Genomic DNA, 17,770 nt, shown 5'->3' with positions numbered 1-17,770 from the left:
ACCCCCCCCCCCCCTCGACGCACAGCTCGTCCTCGAGCTAGAACGCAGGATAGCGCGCCACGAAGCTGTCGAAGTCTTCCCACGATGCGGACGAAGCAGGTTCGCCCTTCCAGTGGACGAGTAGCTGGCGAACGCCCATGGCCATGTGAACACGCGAGACATGGTCAGGCTCTGGAACAGCGGCGCCATGGTGGATCGGCGGCAGTGCCGGTGGGGACGTCAGGGGCGCACCGATGAACTTCTTCAGGAGATCGACGTGGAAAACGTCGTGCAGTCGGGCGCGAGGCGGAAGCTCCAGGCAGTAGGCGACGTCGTTGATGAAGGCGGCGACGCAGTATGGTCCGTAGAAGCGGGCCTTGAGCTTGCCCGTCGTAGGAGCCTGCAGGGATGCTGCGGCACGCTGACGAAGACGTAGCCAGACCCAGTCGTCCACAGCGAAGCGGACTTCTCGGTGGTGCTTGTCGTAGTACGCCTTGTCCACCTCTTGGGCTTGCGCCAGCCGGTAGCGGATGTCAGCGAGCAGCTTATCACGGTCCTCCATGGACTTCGCCACGGCCGCAACCCTAGTGTCGCCGGGCTCATATGAGCAGATCGTGGGTGGGTCACGACCGTAGACGATCTTGAATGGCGTGTCCTTGAGCGCCGTCTGGAACGCCGTGTTGTAGATGAACTTGGCCCATGGGAGCCATCAAATCCACTGCCTCAGACGGTCACCCATGAGGCATCGGAGATACATGACGATGACCTTATTGGTGGCCTCGGTCTGTCCGTCCGACTGCGGGTGAAACACGGAGGTCATGTGGAGCTTGATGTCGGTGAGGCGCATGAGCTTGCGCCAGAATGCCGATGTGAAGACGGAGTCCCTATCAAAGACCAAGGACTGCGGCACGCCATGTAAGCGTACGATCTCCGCGAAGAACACCTAGGCCACCGACTCCGCTGTGTACGGATGCGCGAGGGCATGAAGTGGCAATACTTGCTGAAGCGGTCCACCATCGTCAAGATCACGGATTTGCCACCCACGTGCGGTAGCGCCTCGATGAACTCGAGGCCGACATCAGCCCAGATTGCCATGGGAACGGGCAGTGGTAGTAGGAGGCCGGCTGGGTGAAGGTGCTCCAACTTGTACCTCTGGCATGTGACGCAGGCACGAACGTAGTCCTGGACCAGCCTGTGCAGGTTCGGCGAGTGGAAGTCGCGCCGGAGCCGATGTAGCGTGCGCTGAACACCCTTGTGGCCGTCGTCGTGGATGACGGTGATCATCTCCTGGAGTAGAGGTGACATCGGCGGGATGTAGAGGCGCCCCTTGAACACCATGAGCCCGTCGATGAGCGACCAGGGGTTGGCACGGGTGCCCATGGTCAGCTCATCCTTGAGCGCCACCAATGTCGGATCAGAGGACGTGGCTTGGCGGAGGCGATCGACGAAATCGAAGCGAGGCCCGGACACAGCCATGGCCACAGCCTCCTCTGTGTCGCGGCGAGATAGTGCATCGGCGACAGTGTTCGTGTCTCCCGTCTTGTACTCGACGGAGAAGTCGAAGCCGAGAAGCTTGCCCACCCAGTGGTGTTGTGGTATGGTGGCCAATCGCTGATCCAACAAGAACTTTAGACTGTAATGGTCAGTTCTTACCACGAAACGATGACCCCAGAGGTACGGCCTCTAGTGGCGGATGGCGAGGACGAGGCCGATGAGCTCATGCTCGTATGCAGCTAGTGAGGTGTGGCGTGGTGCCGCCAGTCTATTGAAGAACGCCACGGGGTGCTGGTCCTGAAGGAGAATGGCACCGAACCTGTATGTGGATGCGTCGCACTCCACCATGAAGGTATGGTCGAAATCCGGTAGGGCGAGCACCGGCACTGTCGTGACCGTGGTCTTAAGGGCCGTGAATGCCGCAGCAGCTTCCGGCGTCCAGGAGAACCCGTCCTTGCGTAGGAGGGAGGTCAGTGGAGCGGCAATGGTGCCGAATTCCCTGACGAACTTATGGTAGTACCCAGCTAGGCCGAGGAATCCCCGAACCGTGCACGCCGAGCGGGATTGGGGCCAATTGGCCATAGCTTGGATCTTGGCCGGGTCCATGGCGACACCTGCAGCAGAGATGATGTGGCCTAGGTACGAGATCGACTCGACCCCAAAGGCGCACTTGGAACACTTGGCGAAGAGCTGGTGCTGTTGGAGCGTGGCGAGGATGACACGCACATGACGAAGATGATCCGCCCAGGACTTGTTGTAGATCAGGATGTCGTCGAAGAAGACGAGGATGAAGCGTCATAGGTAGGGCCGCAAGTTGTCATTCATGAGTGCCTGGAATGTCACCGGCGCATTGCAGAGGCCGAACGGCATGAAGAGGAACTCGTACAGACCGTCGTGTGTGCGGAAGGTGGTCTTGGTGATGTCGCCCGCGCGCATCCGCACCTGGTGGTAGCCGGAACGGAGGTCATGCTTGGTGAAGAACTGGGCGCGGCGCAGCTCGTCGACCACCGGGATCGGGAAGGCATCCTTGATCGTGATGGCGTTCAGCACGCGGTAGTTGACGCAGAACCTCCAGGTGCCATCGGGCTTCATCACCAGGAGGACCGGCGAGGAGAACATCGAGGAGCTGCGCCAGATGATGCCCTGCGCAAGCATCGCTGTGCATTGGCGTTCCAGCTCGTCCTTGTGTGCCGCCGGGTAGCGGTATGGCCGGACAGCCACCGGGGCGGATCCCGGCAGGAGTTTGATGGCGTGGTCGCGGGATCGCGCCGGTGGCATGCCGGAGGGCTCGGTGAAGACTATCGTGAACTCCTCGAGGATGGCGCAGAGGAAGTCTGTGGCGAGGCAGGACTGGACCGTGGTCCCTGCGGTGGACGCTGTGCTGCTCCAGCGGAACTGGCGACCCCCCTCCAGAACGACATGGTGAGAGCACCGAAATCCCACAGCTCCGAACCCAGTGTCGCAAGCCACTGCGTGCCCAGGACGATGTCATAGCCGGCTAGCGGTAGAGCGTAGAAATCCGCCAGGAACTCTTCTTTGTTGATGGAGAACGGCGCATTGCGGAACACGCCCGGGCACTGGACGCGCTCACCATTCACCATGGTTACCCGCAGGTGGCCCTGGGTGAGGGTCGGGAGGTTGGCGTGGCCTGCCGCCTCCTCGGCAATGAAGTTGTGGGTCGAGTCGGAGTCGATCCGGGCGAGGAGGGACGTGCCGCCCATCGTGATATGCATCTCCATGGTCTCGCTGGAACGCACGCCCGCGATCACGTGGAGCGAGATCTGCGGCTCTGTTGGCGTGGCGTCATCTGTCTCCGAGTCATCGCCATCCGCGGCTGCCGCCAGGTCCAGGAGGAAGATGCGCTGGCAGACGCGGTTGTGGCCCCGCCCGAATTTCTCGTTGCAATTGAAGCAGAGGCCAAGTCGGCATCGTTCCTCCATCTCGGCCTGGGACAGGCACTTCACGGGGCGGCCCTCGATGGTAGTCGTCGACATTGCTGCGGTGGCTGCCACGTGAAACGAATCGGGTTTCCAAAAGGAGAACCCGACTCTCTGTATCGTCGTGATAATCTCTGGATCAGTAGCTATCACATATAGAACTCATTTCAATTACATATCACAGACATAACTCACGTTTAAATAGTACATGGATTTATTTATTACATAATCTCAAGGATTGTTGTATGAATCTTAGAGTACAAGCCGGGCACTCTTCTGGGCAGAAGCGGTAGCTAGTCTTCTGGGCATTCTTCATCTGGGCATTCTTCATCTTCCCGATTCTTCTGCACAGGCAGCTCGGAGTGTAGCTAGGGCCGTCCATAACTTCTTTTTCCGTTGTCTTGGTTGATCCTCTGCTCGGATCCTGCATCTATCAGGCTATCCCCAAGGACGGGATAAGTTCACGTCACCATCCGTATGCAAGCTTTAAGTGGATGCAATAAGGTATAAAAGTAGCCAATGGATAAGCTAAGCTTTTCTATGCAAGCAGTATCTATATGTCATCCAAAACACCTTCAACGCGGGCAGCTCCGGCATCCCGGACTCCCGGACTCCTATCTTCCATTACAAGTAATCCATCCCTGGTTCGGTGCGGGAACACCCTCTTCCCGCACCTCAGCTACTATCCGAGCAGGAAAAGTAGACTAGAGGGAGGTAGAATAATATATGTGGATCTACCTACGATGTGAAGCCAGATCTAGAGTTGTACATGACCGAGTACGCGGCTATACGTATAGTTTTCACCCTGCAGGGGTTGTACACCTGTACCCACTTGCCCCGACGCTAGCCGGGGATCAGTCGACTAACTTCGAGGCACCAGTCTAACGAAACTAATGGCTATGACACCAATCTGCTCCCGGTTTGGGGTGTCTCCTCCCGCGAGAGGTCGCCCGGGGCCGTGAAGCAATCTAGAATGGGATTTCCACAAATCCTGCTGATCGAAGGCTATAGGTCAGCCCTCTCCCTCTAACACTGATACTCTATTCTCCAACAGACTTGGTGCCGCGCATAGCTAGCCCGGACTGGGTCCACCCTTATAATGGATAAGTGGCGTTCACGTTTGACATAGTTCCATTTCTAGGGTCCACAAAGTCAAGTCCTTAATCAAGCCGAGGCGAGCATCTTCATCCAAAGGGGCATCCCGTCAATACGGTCTGCAGTCGACACCCATTACAGGTATCGCCCTCCTAACACCACTGTAGTTCCCAAAGGAACGGTCCTGCACCTGCGATAGGTGCTCGTCACCCATCACAGGTGCTCAGCAGGATTGTGCCCAACACACAAATCCCCAGCTCCCAATCCGAAGATCGGGGAAAGGTTCTGCTCACCCCCGCTAAAACCCTAGTCACCAACTCCTATATGTGGTGGCAAACTCCATGCAAGCCAGGACTATCAAATCATGAATTCCCATACGAGTGTCTCACTCATAGTAGCCAAAGCATTCACTAGATCAAGATAAATATAGGAGAACAAGGAATATGGTAATTAAAGTGGTCATGCAAGCTCATCACCTCTCACACAATATAGTAGCGTAGTGTATCTAGCAAGCAATGCCTAATAGGTGTTCAATCGTAGATGGGCGTGAACCTAATAGGTCTTCGTAGTCTTCCTAGTCCTCCAGAGGCTTCTGGTCCCCGGGTACGTCCTTTTGGATCCTCTGGTCGTCTGGGTCGTCGGTCAACTCCTTCTCGTAAGGACCTAGTCTCAATTACACATAACCATAGGGACCAAAGTGCAAGAATGCACAAAACAGGCTCAAATAAGATCCAAAACACAACAAAACCTAGTCTAACGTGTAGATCATGATTTTAGAAGAATTATGAAACTGGTTTCATATTTTTCGGAGGTCCGATTAATTTATTATGAATTTTCTAAGGTTAAAGCATTTTTTGAAATTAATAAATGATTATCAAAAAAGGAAAAAGCACAGGGGTGACATGTGGCAGCACCCGAGCATGCCACGTGGCACGATGATGTCAACATGACATCATCATGGCGTCACCAGATGGGGTCAGCTGGCTGACGTCAGCAGTGGGCCCTGCTGTCGGCGTTGACCGGGTCAACATTGACTGTTGACTGATCAACGGGTCGGTGGGGTCCACGTGTTAGTGGGCCCCATTGGTCAGTCTAACCCTAGAGTCTGATAGGTGGGACCCGCGCGTAAGGTTCATCCGAAAAAGAAGAAAAGAAAAAAGGGTTCAAACGCTACTGGGCCGGAAGTAAACCAGCGGCCCAACAAGGCTCGTCTAGGGCTGTTGGGTCGCAGGCCGGCTCGGACTGCAGCTCGGGTGGAAGGCCGGCTTGGGTTTACGGTTCCTGGGCCGAAAGCAGCCCGATCCGCCCGGCGGGATCAGGTGTGGCCGGGTTCTGATCGCGTGTGGCCGAGGCCTGAAAGCGTGCGTGTGCGATCCGGTGTGGCCAACGGTGGCGCGAGCTCCGGCAAGGGTTTTCCCGGAGGTAGAGCGTCGGTGGAGCAACAGCTTGGCGAGGTCTAGGGTTTGGTCTTGAGCCATGGCGACGAGGGTCCTCCGACAAGGCATCTCGACGACGGCGCAGCGGGGCAAAACAGAGGGCGGCGAGATGGCGGGACTCCGGCGAAGGCAAGATTAGGGATGGCGGCGGTGGTATCCGGTGGCGACTCCAGCTTCCTTGAGTCTCCCTTCTTCTCTCCTAGAGGTGGCATCGGCTTCTCCTTCTCTTATTCTCCCTTTCCCTTCTCTGTTCCTCGGCGTGGCGGTGGACGGCACGGCGGGGGCTCGGCGAGGTCTCCAAGCGGCGAGGGCTCCCCGGCGGTGACGGCGATGGCGGCGCAACGTCATTGGGGCGTAGAGGTTAGGTCAAGGAGGGCAACGGTCTCGGCCATGAGCACCCGTGCCCAGCGTGCGGCGGGCTCGCAAGTGGCGGAGCCATGGCGAGGGCACGGTGCGCGGCGTGCGGGGCGTGACTCGGTGTAGCGTGGCCTGGTCTAGGGCAGGGGCATGGTGGTGGAGAGTTTGGCCGAAGGGCGACAGCGGAACGCGGGCAGAGTCGAGCCAAGGCAGGGCAAGGTGAAAGGCCTGACCTTTCGGCCTGAGCAGGGTTCACTTGTGGCCGGCGGCGTAGCCGAGGCGTGGCACGGCGGGTGAGTGAGCCAGCCATGGCCGTGAGGTGGCCCGAGGGTGCGACTGTGGTGCGTGTGCGGTTGCTCGGCATGGCTGAGGCTTGGCACAAGGGTGGACGAACGGCGACGGCAGTTGCGGTGTGGGTCACGGCGGCGCGACGGACTCCTGCAAACGGCAAACTGGGACCGGGATGCTATGGCTTCCTAAAGAAGGTCCATCGGCGCTCTGGCCGACAGCATAAAGATCGAGTTAGGAGGAGATGGGGCGGCGGCCTACCGGTCTGGGTCGGGGAAGGCGAAGGCGACGTAGAGGAGTGTCGTGGCCGTGGCATGTCGAGGCAGTGCAGGGCAGAGCAGGGACGCCGATGTCGTCGATCGGGGCGCCGGCTTGACGACGGTGCTCCTCCGGTGGCGCTCCCGCTCCTCCTCCTCTTCTTCTTCTCCCTCTCCTTCCTCTTCTTCTCCCGGGGCTCGGCTCCCCATCTCCTATGCTTCTGGCGGCGGCAAGGGAAAAGAACCCTGGGTTCTAGGGTTTGTGGCGGCCACGAGGTTTTATAGGGCGCCCGCTATGGTTTAGGCCCGGTGCGTGGCGCCTCCAAGGCACGGACGCTGAGGATCAACGGAGGCGGCATCGGGGGGGGGCGCGAGGGTGCATGTGGCATGCATCGCACGGTCGTGGCTAGGGTTTGGCGTGTGCGGTTGGTCAAGGGAGAGGCACGGGAGTGCGCCGTGACGTCGGCGAGGCATGGCGCGGCTGTTGCCCACACTTTGTCGCGGCGTGGAGGCGGAGAGCGGTGCAAAAGCAGAGCAGGCGGACGGGCGGGGAAGAAAAACAGGGAGAAGGGAAAGCTGCAAGCGGGGCCAGGCAGTTAGCGGCAGCAGCGGCTTGGTGTGGCTGACCGGCGGGGGCCACCTGTCAGCGGCGGAGGGAAAGGGAAGGGAGGTGCGTGCGTGGGCTGTCTCGTCCGCGAGGGAGTTTGCGGACCGAGGCGAGGCGGCGGTCGGACCGGGCGCGCGTGCCGGTTGGGCTGGGGCACGCGGCTTGGGCAGGCTAGGGCGAACTAGGCCGCAGGTGAGCGGGTGGAACGGGCCAGGCCGGGGTGTGCGCTTGCCAGCGGGCCGGCGGTTTGGCACGGCGAGCTGGGCCGCGGGGTAGTAGGCTGAAAAGGCCGGCTGGGTTAGCTTGGACTGGTTTGCAGGGTTTGGTTCGGGTTGAAACTGTGTGTGTGGAGCGGGCTAAAAGCTAAGTTAGGGTATACTTAGGGCTAGGTAGTTAGCATTTGAAAACAAATTCGAAGGGCACACTTTGAATTTGTTCTCCACAGAATTTCTCACAATAGCAAACTCAATTCGAATTCGATTAAACATGGTAGAGCGAATTAAATCCGAATAACTCCAAATATTTTGACTCTAGCAAAAATAATATCCTTAATTTAAAACAAAATCTTAATTACTAGGAATTTTGGAGAGGTAGAGATCCTACTTAGATGAATTTATAACAACACTACCACAAAAATTTTTGAAATTCACATTTTTCGACTTTATAACATTCCGAAAAAATCCGAGATGTTACACCGCGGGTGGAGCAGGAAGCGCCAGGCGTGGTGGAGGCACTGGGAGGATGCCCTTCTGGTGCTCGCGGCCGGCGCGTGGTGTAGGGGCGGTCGCCGCGGCGCACTGGTCGCGGAGCTCCAACTTACGGGCGAGGCTCATGGCGACGACGAGGGACTGCGTGTTGTGGATCTCGACGTCGAGGCTGAGGGGCGGCTGGAGTCCCGCGGTGAAGATCTATACCTTCTGCGCCTCAGATAGGTAGCCCGCCCGAGGGAGCAGCGCCTCGAATCGCTCCTGGAAGTCGACAATGGGGGTCGTGCGCTTGCACGCCATCAATTCGCCCAACGGATTGGAACGTAGGGGGGACCGAAGCGAAGGTTGAGCAGCTCAGTGAAGCGGCGCCACGGCGGTGTGCCCTCATCGCGCTGGACCTGCATGTACCAGAGCTGGGTGCCACCCTCCAGATTGTACGACGCCATCCATACCTTCTCCTCCTCGGCGATCCGTTGCTGATGGAAGAAGGACCCGCATCTGTTGATGAACGCGAGGGGGTCGGACTTGCCGTCGAACTTGGGGAAGTCCATCTTCTGGAACCGGGGTGGGCGGTCATTGTGGTGCTCGGCCGTGGCCGGCTCACGAGTTCCTGATCCCGAAGTCTCAGTGGAGCGCTCCTGCTGGAGCACATCGACCTTGGATTGCAGCGAGTCCAAGTTCGTGGAGAGTTGCTTGATCATGGCAGCGAGCTCGGCCATGGTGGGTTCGGCCATGAGGGGCGGCGGCGGTGGCGCAGTGGGGTGTGGCGGCGGGCTAGGGTTTGGCGGCGGCGGTGTGGAGGGGTTGGACGATGGGGTGATCGACGAGGAACGCCTGGAAGCTGATACCAAGTTGTCAAGTGCCTCGATGCCCAAGACAGCGGGTCCTCGACTACGTAGCTCGTAGTCTCGGCGGGTAGGAGCGCTAGGGTTTTTGCCTAACTGCCCAATGGTGAAGGAGGTGAGATTAAGAGTAGAGAGAGAGATTGGGGATAGGTGTTCATTGCTTAATCCAAACCAGTGCCGATTACATGGTATATGAAGGCCTCACGGGCTGCTAACAAAAAGGAAACCAACTCCTCTAATCTAGGAAATCTGCATGCCGGCTGCATGCTGCCTGCCGAAGATGGCGCCTAGCCACTTTGCGCCTGCGGTTGGCGCTCCTGATCGCGTGGCCTGCGCCAGTACTGGATGCCCCACATGATAGGCTCCATGGACTTCATGAAGGTAGGGGTAGCTAGAGCCCCCCTGGTGGATCTTGCCACTGTATACAGTATACACCTACACCTCTCACCAACTAATATAAAGCTCCTCGAAATAGTTTGGGATCAGTGCTAATAAAGCGATCCAGTGGTTTGAGCATATAGTTGTATAGGGCATTTGTGTTCTTACCCCTACTTTGAAGTGTAATTGTGATTTTGCTCTCATTTTTGTAACTTTGTGATTTTGCCCTTTAGTATTCACAATTCAGTACAATTTTACCCCTAGTCAAGTAGTCAACGGTCAAAATAGGCGCAAATACGCAAAGATTAAGGACAAAGTCGCAATGATTTGTGAAAAATAAAGGCTAAAATCATTGATTTAAAAAGATAAGGGCAAAACCACCATTGCACTTCAAAGCAGAGGCAAGAATACAAAAAAAAAAGCCTAGTTGGTAGTAATTAGTAATCTAAAGGTGGTGGAGCCGTACTCGGCATGTCCATCAACGGTGAGATATCTATGATGGTAATTTTATACATTGAGTCCCTTGAAGGAATCCAGAGAGGTACCGTGTGCTTGCGTGCATTCGTATCGGTGAGTATGCGTATGTATATTTTTTTAAGGTAAAAAATTGGGTGAGGACGGCCCCCAAAGCACTCACCGTGAGGACCGCCCCTGGATTTCTGCCGCATGGAAGCCTGAGCAGATCAACGCTCGCGAAGAAAAAGCTGCTCGTTTACGCTAGTCAGGTCGGCTCGTTCCGCGCTCGGGCACTCGGCTCCTTCGCCGACGGGCGGATGGCTCCAATTCTTGTTGTCTACTGATAGTCGCCGCATCTCATCGGTGCCTACGCCGCCTCCCGCCGGCCACCAACGTTCTACGCCGCGCAATGCTGTCCCTCTTGCCTGGTCTTGGTGTTGCTTGATTGGCGTATGCAGGAAGCGGAGGACCTGACCAGCAATTTTTGGATCTGGCACCTATCCCCGCAAGTTTCACAATCTGATCGATTATATTAGATTCCTGATGAAGCGCATCTAGGCCGATAGATGATAATGATAAATTTCGGTGATTAATTACAACCGTATGCGACTAACGTGTGTTTTGAAAGAAAAAATTAGTGATTAGTCTAGTCTCATATGAAATGTGAAAGGAGACTCCTCAATTCGGAACAACCATGCGTGACAATGACTCAATTTTAAAGATTAATGACCTTTCTAGTCTCAAGTGTCACAAAGAGATGAAGGATACTTTATTTAGCTAGGGTTTATAGTTTTTAGTTCTTGACCGTACAATTAAAAGGGGTTCATGAGTTAGTAGCTTGACCAAAATTGAGTTGGCCTTAGAAATCTTACACATTTGCTAAAAAACAGTCCAAAATGGTCAAAAGAAGTTAACACAACGCTTGGAAAAAGAAACAGTCGAAGTTACATTCAAATCCAAGTCAATTCAGTTGAAAACGAAGAAAAACAGCAGCACCGGTTTAACCGATGTCTTAGCATCGGTGCATCCGACGCTTGGCGGAAGTTCCGACGCCCCTGTCGGTCTATCTCTCTGGATGCAAGCAGAAATCAAATCAACAATCTCTATAGCACCAGTTGAACCGATGGTCCCAAGAAAAGCACCGGTGCATTAGATGTACTTTGTTCCAAAGAGCATGTTTTGGTGGACCTCAACTCGTCTTCAGCACCGGTTGAACCGACGCTTCAGAATCAACCACCGGTGCATTGGATGTACTATGTTCCAGAGAGCTTGTTTGAGTTGATCTGGGAACCTCTTCAGCACCGGTTGAACCGATGCATCTACGGAGCATGCACCGGTGCAATGACGCAAGCTTGGATACTGTGTCAGAAACCCCAACGGCTACTAATTGGACACAGAGAGACCGGTTGAACCGACGCCTCAAATTTGTCACCCGTCGGTTCTTCCGATGGTCACGATTTTTCTGCAGTGGACTTCCAACGGCTATGTGATCCTCTCCACTCTATATAAGGGCACCCCCTGGCTCATTTGAAGTGCCTTTGACACCTTGAATACCTGAGGCCACCCTTGAGAAGAAGAGAAAGTGCTTTGAGCAAAAGAGAGAAGATCTAGTACATTGATTGTGCTTCAACTTTGAAGAATTCAACATTTGCAAGTGTAGCAAGTGTGCTTGAGCTAGGGCGAGTGTAGGTCAAGTGAAGGCTTAGGAGCTTGTTACTCTTGGTGTTTGACGGCACCTAGCCGGTCTCTGTGATCGGGAGGTTCTTGGTGAGCTCTTGGAGTTTGTGTGAGCCCCAAGACAAGAAGATTGTACACGGTGTGAAGCTCGCCGTTCCGGAGATGGAGAAGGAGCATTCTTAGTGATCACTTGCTCCTTGGTGAAGCAAGGGAGCTATACCCTTGTGTGGTTGCTCCAAGGTGGATTAGGGGGAGCGTCAACTCCTCGATACCACGGGAAAAAATCCGGTTGTCTCGTGTCCCTTACTTTTATTTCAAGCAATTAAATCAATTTGTAGTTATTCTTACTTTTGATTGCTTGTAGATTGACTAAGACAACTTGCATGGTAGTGTGATCTCTTGTTTAGGTTTTGATCTTGCTAGTGTGCAACCATCTAGACAAAATGATCATGATAGTGTGTTTACCTACCTAAGGATCTTTTGCTAGCGTGCTCTAGTGATTAGATTTCAAATTTGTAGATTGTGCAATACTAGTCTAGGTTAAGGACTAGGTAAAAATTTGAAAAAGTCTCAATTCAACTCCCCCTTCATGGGCCGCGATCCTTTCACCTGATCCTATAGCATGGTTTTAGTGTCTTCATTGATCATCTAGTTAGTGGGTAGCCGTAGATAGACACTCATATGCGTGTAATGGATCGATCCGCTGGTGATGCAAACGCATGTGAGGACGGGCATCGATCTGCAGACTGCAGTTCTCTGACATGCTTTGGATCCGAATGCTCGAAACTTAACTAACGGCGCAGCAGAAGCACAAGACGACCAAGATGAGAATAGCATGCAAGAAGACCGCGCGGCGCGATGCAGATAGATCATTGCGCCCACGCCTTTTAATTTGTTCATTGTATGCGATAGATGGTGGCGTGCTGCAGGCTCACAGCTGCATGAAACGTAGTGCTCCAGCCTCCAGGTACCTGAACTTATGCCTCAGCATCACAACAACTTATGAGATGTGGCGGCTCGGCTCTCGGCTAGAAAAATAACTAAGCGCTCGTTCAAATAGGAGCCGAGCGTCTGAGCATGGAAGGAGTAAATGATCTGACGACCGTCTGAGCCATGGCGGAACTCAAACGGCAATTCCAAACTGTAACATACAGGCGACGAGAGGCGAGCACATTTGTCGCCCGCCTTGACAAGTCAGAATCGAATCCAGCTCCGATAGAATTATAAACAGATTATTGCTAAAAGAAAGAGTTATTGGCGCCAAGCTAGAGTGAGACTGAGAGAGAGAGAAGATTCGATGGAGGGAGAGGGGGAGCGAGTAGGAAGAAGGCCGGCGCGGGAATTCGGCCATATCCGAAAGGCATCCGTCCCACGCATCGCCCATCCATCCACTCATCATCCATCCTCGCCACCCCCCGCGCCGACCGACGTCGATTTCTTTGCGCGGAAGGATTAATTCCCTCCCCGGCCGGAGCGAATTTATCCCCGGACAAGAGAATCTCTCCCCTCGCCCATCGCCCATCCCCGCCGCCCTTAAATCTTGCCCCCTGGGACGTGGAGCTCCACAACCCTCCTCCATCTCATCTCTCTCTCTCTCTCCTCCAGCTAGCTTCTCACTCTCCAGAGTCCAGAACGCGTGCAGTTCGAAGCTAAGCTAGGCGTGCGTCCAGGTCCATCCTTCTCTAGTTGCGTTCGACCACATCCTTCCTTCTCGGGCTTCTTGCCTTGGTAAATCAATGTTCTTTCCTTGGGTTCTTGAGCCACTACGGATCAGATAGATTGCATGCTTGCTTGGGTTTAGCAGCCAAGACGATTTCTTGATGCGCAAGCGCAAGGCCTTACCATGGGGGGCAAGGTCTGGGTTTGATCTATAGGCTTGCCACAGCATGCACATTGCCTGGCCTGATCGACCGGCTCCTGTGATCATGCATATAGAGGTTCAGACATCTCAGGTTGGATCATGCACAGCCACACGGCACCTTTCTGTTGAATCTGCCGGCAAAATGTGCGATCGCCAGCACAAGCCCTTCATTTGTCTTCCAACAGATAAAACTTGGCTTCTCAAATGCCTTGTGTTTTTGTTTCTAACTCTTCTTTAATGGAAAGGCAGAGCACGTGCCATTGTCCCTAAAAAAAATTTGCCTTGTACTATGCGTAGTAGCCTCTGGAAATATGGATTGGAATTTCAAACTTGGAATGAAGCTAGTAGTATGATTCTAACCAAACCAAGTTCCAATTGCAGGTATGCAGGACCAGCTGATCTGCAGCGGCTGCAAGCGTGTTCTTCAGTACCGCAGGGGAGCCGCCGGCGTCTGCTGCCCAGGCTGCAACACTTTCACCGCCGCCAACCAGTCAGGTGCTCTACACATCTGAAACCTTCTGTTCCCTGTGGGAGCACAGTTCATGCACTGTAACCAAGTAACCAACCAACGATGCATTATTCCTGCAGGACCGGACATGTCTGAACTCGTCTGCGGCGGCTGCTTCACCATGCTCGTGCACAACCGCGGCGCCGCCAACATTCGCTGCCCGCACTGCGGCAGGGTCAACTCAACAAGATCAGGTAAAACCTCCTCATTGCCACCCTTCAAAGAACCATCATCTTGCAGGTTTAGAGTTGATGATGCAAACAGTAACAAACTAGCAATAAGCAGCTTCCATCACAGAAAGAAAGAAAGAAAGGGAAAAAAAACAGTTTCGGTTGCATTGAGCTGCAAATTCAGTCCAACTGACAGAAGGTTTCTGCTCCTGATTGTGAAGCAGAGAACCAGATTGGTCACCTGTCATGCGGGCATTGCCGGACTACTCTGGCGTACCCACCGGGAGCCTCGACGGTCGGATGCCCAACTTGTCGCTGCGTCAATCCTGTCAGGGTGCGTTGCAAACCTAGCACAGTACCCTTTCTCATTGCTCAACTGATCGAATAGTTATCTCATCATCATGCTCCATTTGCGACATTTCTGCAGAACAACAACTCTGGTGGCTCTGCACGGCCTGCACCATCGGTACGTTCTCCTGGCTTTTCCAAGTTTCAGTGGTCACTGCAATGTTCTGCAATAGGGCAAAATCTAATAGGCGATACTGCTTGCATCAAGAAACGTATGGAGCCATCGAGCAATCAATGGCCGCAACGCAACCATCCTTTTTTTTGTTGCGTCAACCAGCAATAAGGTTGTCCTCCCCAAAAGATCACAACATTGGTAGGTTCAGGTTGCTCCATGGTTTCAGAGGAATCAGTTCCTTGGTAGGCAAGTAGCAATGATTGGCACACCTCGATGCTTAGATTTTTCGCTTGAAATCCTCTGGACCATGCATGTCTAGTATCAGGATGAAAGCGCTGGTCCATTGGGGTTTGAGCAAACAGTCTGAATCTAGCTAGACTGATGTCAAATGTTCGACGGTGATGACACGTACGGGCTTTATTCGCTGAACTTTCATGTTCCTACTTGCAGGATGCTCGGCCCCAGACGGTTCTTGTGGAGAATCCTAAGACGCTGGATGAAAAGGGCAAACTGGTGAGCTTATCTCTAACACTCTGACCATAATTCGTTTTCTATCTCAGCCAAGTCAGCAAGTGAACTATGAACTATCAATCTGACTAGACTGTTTTGTTTGTCCTGGTCCTGATCCAGGTGAGCAATGTCGCCGTTGGTGTCACCTCATGGAAAAGATGACCAAGAACTCCTCCGCGGCATCATCCCAAGGATCTACTGATAAACCCTTGGTGATGGACATGTAAAACTATCATAATCAAACTAATGTGAAATCAAGTGTGTTTTGAAGCTTGATATAAGAAAAAAAATGTAACAGTTGAGAAGCAAAAGATCTGAAGATGTAAATATGCTAGCCGGCCGTGTGTGCGCTAGCCTATGTACTCCAAGCCAAAAAGGAATGGAAAGGAGCGAAGCATTGTGTTCCTGAGAATTTTATTCTTGTCCTACCAAGCTTAGACACGCTGAGTCAGCTTTGCACTCTCTCATTCCGATTCTTCTGTTGAAAAATTGAGACAACTGCTTTGTGGCAAAACGATATAGTGATAGCGCCACAGGGGATGTCCTTGCTTCCTTTACTGTGCACACAAAAGAGCTACTCCTATTTCAAGCATTCCTCATGATAAGATTTGACCAGCTGAAAGATTCTGCTGCCTAGACTCTAAACTCCAAAGTTTTAAGACGCCACCTTGGCGTTTTCACAGGTCTGACGCTACCTTGGTGTTTTCACAGGTCTGTGATGGATGTATCTATCTATCTATCTATCTATCTATTATATTAATAAAGGAGTGTTAAAAGAAGCCACCACGTTCGCCGATAGAGGCTAGAAATTCTCACGTTAATCTAAAAAATGAGAAGGATTTAAACCGTTGGATTTTATGAAGATCCAACGGTCTACATCAACCTGAAGAGTCCATGCCGAATACGAAAAATAATATGCTTAAATTCATAATTAAAAAATAAGCTAAAAAAATAGAAGATATTTCTCTACAAACAATCTGATTTGGCACCGAACCATGACAGGGAGGTCGAGAGAAGCAATCATGGTAATCCGATCAAAATCTCAGCCATATACCATAGTCGAGTCATCGAAAGACTCCCTGCCGCACAACACATGGGTCTTCAAAAGCAAAGACTGAGCATTACTACTCGAGTGTGCTTCATGAATCTTGCTAGCACAGATTGGGTCTTCACGTCGACACTACAGTACTGATCATCTTACGCAGTGCAAGCGGCGCTCTAGCACAAGCTGGGTTCAAGGCTGTTCCGGACACAAACGAACACATGCATACGGCGTTGATCAACAACAATGTTTCATGCAAATCACTTAATAAAGGAGTGTTAAAATAAGCCACCACGTTCGCCGATAGAGGCTAGAAATTCTCACGTTAATCTAAAAAATGAGAAGGATTTACACCGTTGGATTTTATGAAGATCCAACGGTCTACATCAACCTGAAGAGTCCATGCCGAATACGAAAAATAATACGCTTAAATTCATAATTAAAAAATAAGCTAAAAAAATAGAAGATATTTCTCTACAAACAATCTGATTTGGCACCGAACCATGACAGGGAGGTCGAGAGAAGCAATCGTGGTAATCTGATCAAAATCTCAGCCATATACCATAGTCGAGTCATCGAAAGACTCCCTGCCGCACAACACATGGGTCTTCAAAAGCAAAGACTGAGCATTACTACTCAAGTGTGCTTCATGAATCTTGCTAGCTCAGATTGGGTCTTCACGTCGACACTACAGTACTGATCATCTTACGCAGTGCAAGCGGTGCTCTAGCACAAGCTGGGTTCAAGGCTGTTCCGGACACAAACGAACACATGCATACGGCGTTGATCAACAACAATGTTTCATGCAAATCACCCCCTGATGATGATGGTTTTAGACTTTCTATTTTTGATATTGCACATGGTTCAAAGTTTCAAGTGAAATTAAGATCGCGTTTAGGTGGAACAAGATGAACGGGCCAACTATACGCACGCACGAAAACAGCCTCTATATTTCTCTGTCAATATTGCCAACTATTAAATAGTAGATCGGAGGTTGTACGTATATGATCTGTTTTGGTGTACCAACCAGGCATGATCTTCCATGAAAGAGAAGGCAAAGATACAGGCAGGAGTGCAACAGTAAAAAAATAGTGAATCTATGCAGCTTTTCTTGCAAAAGCATAAACTTTGGCACAACAATATATAGTTCACATCTTTATGTTCAATAAGTTGTAGGCTAATAAGATAGAGATCAACGGAGGTGATTGTCCTTGAGTTCGGTTCTATATATCTCCTGTACAATACTGACAAGGTCATATACGGGTTGCTAACTTGCTATGTAATTTGATACTGTTACCGGCTTCATTGTAAGCACATGGCATTCAACATCTAGACTATAAGAACCTACAGAGGCACTTTGTATATGCTTTCACTAGCTAAATGGTAGTAACAAACCTTAATCGACTGATCAAATTTGAACGACATGCATAATGTGCATGTAGTGCTTGCTGCACACACTTCAGCGTATGATTGTAAAAAGAAGTTACATTGAGATAAATTTTCTTTGTTCTCATTTTGTTGGTACTAAGGTCACATGCAAAAAGCACCCATAGGAACATTGGAGACTGATTTGAGGTGGTTTAGAACAACATAAGCTTTGGTGGACATTAGATTGCGGAATAGTAGTGTTGGCTCATGAAGTTGAGGAATAGAGAGAGATTGAAGGAGAAAGAGAGGGCCAATAATACATGGTTGGTGAATAA

At 52.2% G+C, this 17,770-nt stretch overlaps 1 protein-coding gene across 3 annotated transcripts; it reads left to right on the top strand.

Moving 5' to 3' along the window:
* The first annotated feature begins 13,068 nt into the window (after nt 1-13,068).
* Nucleotides 13,069-15,437, top strand: LOC120677622 (protein LOL4-like). 3 transcript variants are annotated; one of them, XM_039958772.1, is made up of 7 exons: nt 13,069-13,241; nt 13,756-13,869; nt 13,963-14,076; nt 14,274-14,386; nt 14,480-14,518; nt 14,966-15,028; nt 15,146-15,437. In XM_039958772.1, exons 2-7 carry the CDS (start codon nt 13,758-13,760, stop codon nt 15,185-15,187), a joined length of 483 nt encoding a protein of 160 aa, XP_039814706.1. In that variant the 5' UTR covers nt 13,069-13,241; nt 13,756-13,757; the 3' UTR covers nt 15,188-15,437. The 3 variants fall into 3 exon arrangements, with proteins under 3 accessions (XP_039814706.1, XP_039814708.1, XP_039814707.1); XM_039958774.1 differs by having other exon boundaries at nt 13,070-13,241; nt 14,277-14,386; XM_039958773.1 differs by lacking the exon at nt 13,069-13,241 and adding an exon at nt 13,248-13,465.
* Nucleotides 15,438-17,770: the final 2,333 nt, after the last annotated feature.

The sequence above is a fragment of the Panicum virgatum genome, chromosome 6N (assembly GCF_016808335.1).
Source record: "Panicum virgatum strain AP13 chromosome 6N, P.virgatum_v5, whole genome shotgun sequence".
Taxonomy (NCBI): Eukaryota; Viridiplantae; Streptophyta; class Magnoliopsida; order Poales; family Poaceae; genus Panicum; species Panicum virgatum.
Note: the sequence above shows the minus strand (reverse complement) of the source record. Positions and strands in the feature narration are given on the sequence as shown.

Coding starts and splice junctions, on each gene's coding strand:
- LOC120677622 (XM_039958772.1), top strand. CDS start 13,758: ATGCAGGACCAGCTGATCTGCAGCGGCTGCAAGCGTGTTCTTCAGTAC. Junction 14,077..14,273: donor GGTCAACTCAACAAGATCAG/GTAAAACCTCCT, acceptor CTGATTGTGAAG/CAGAGAACCAGATTGGTCAC. Junction 14,387..14,479: donor GCTGCGTCAATCCTGTCAGG/GTGCGTTGCAAA, acceptor ACATTTCTGCAG/AACAACAACTCTGGTGGCTC.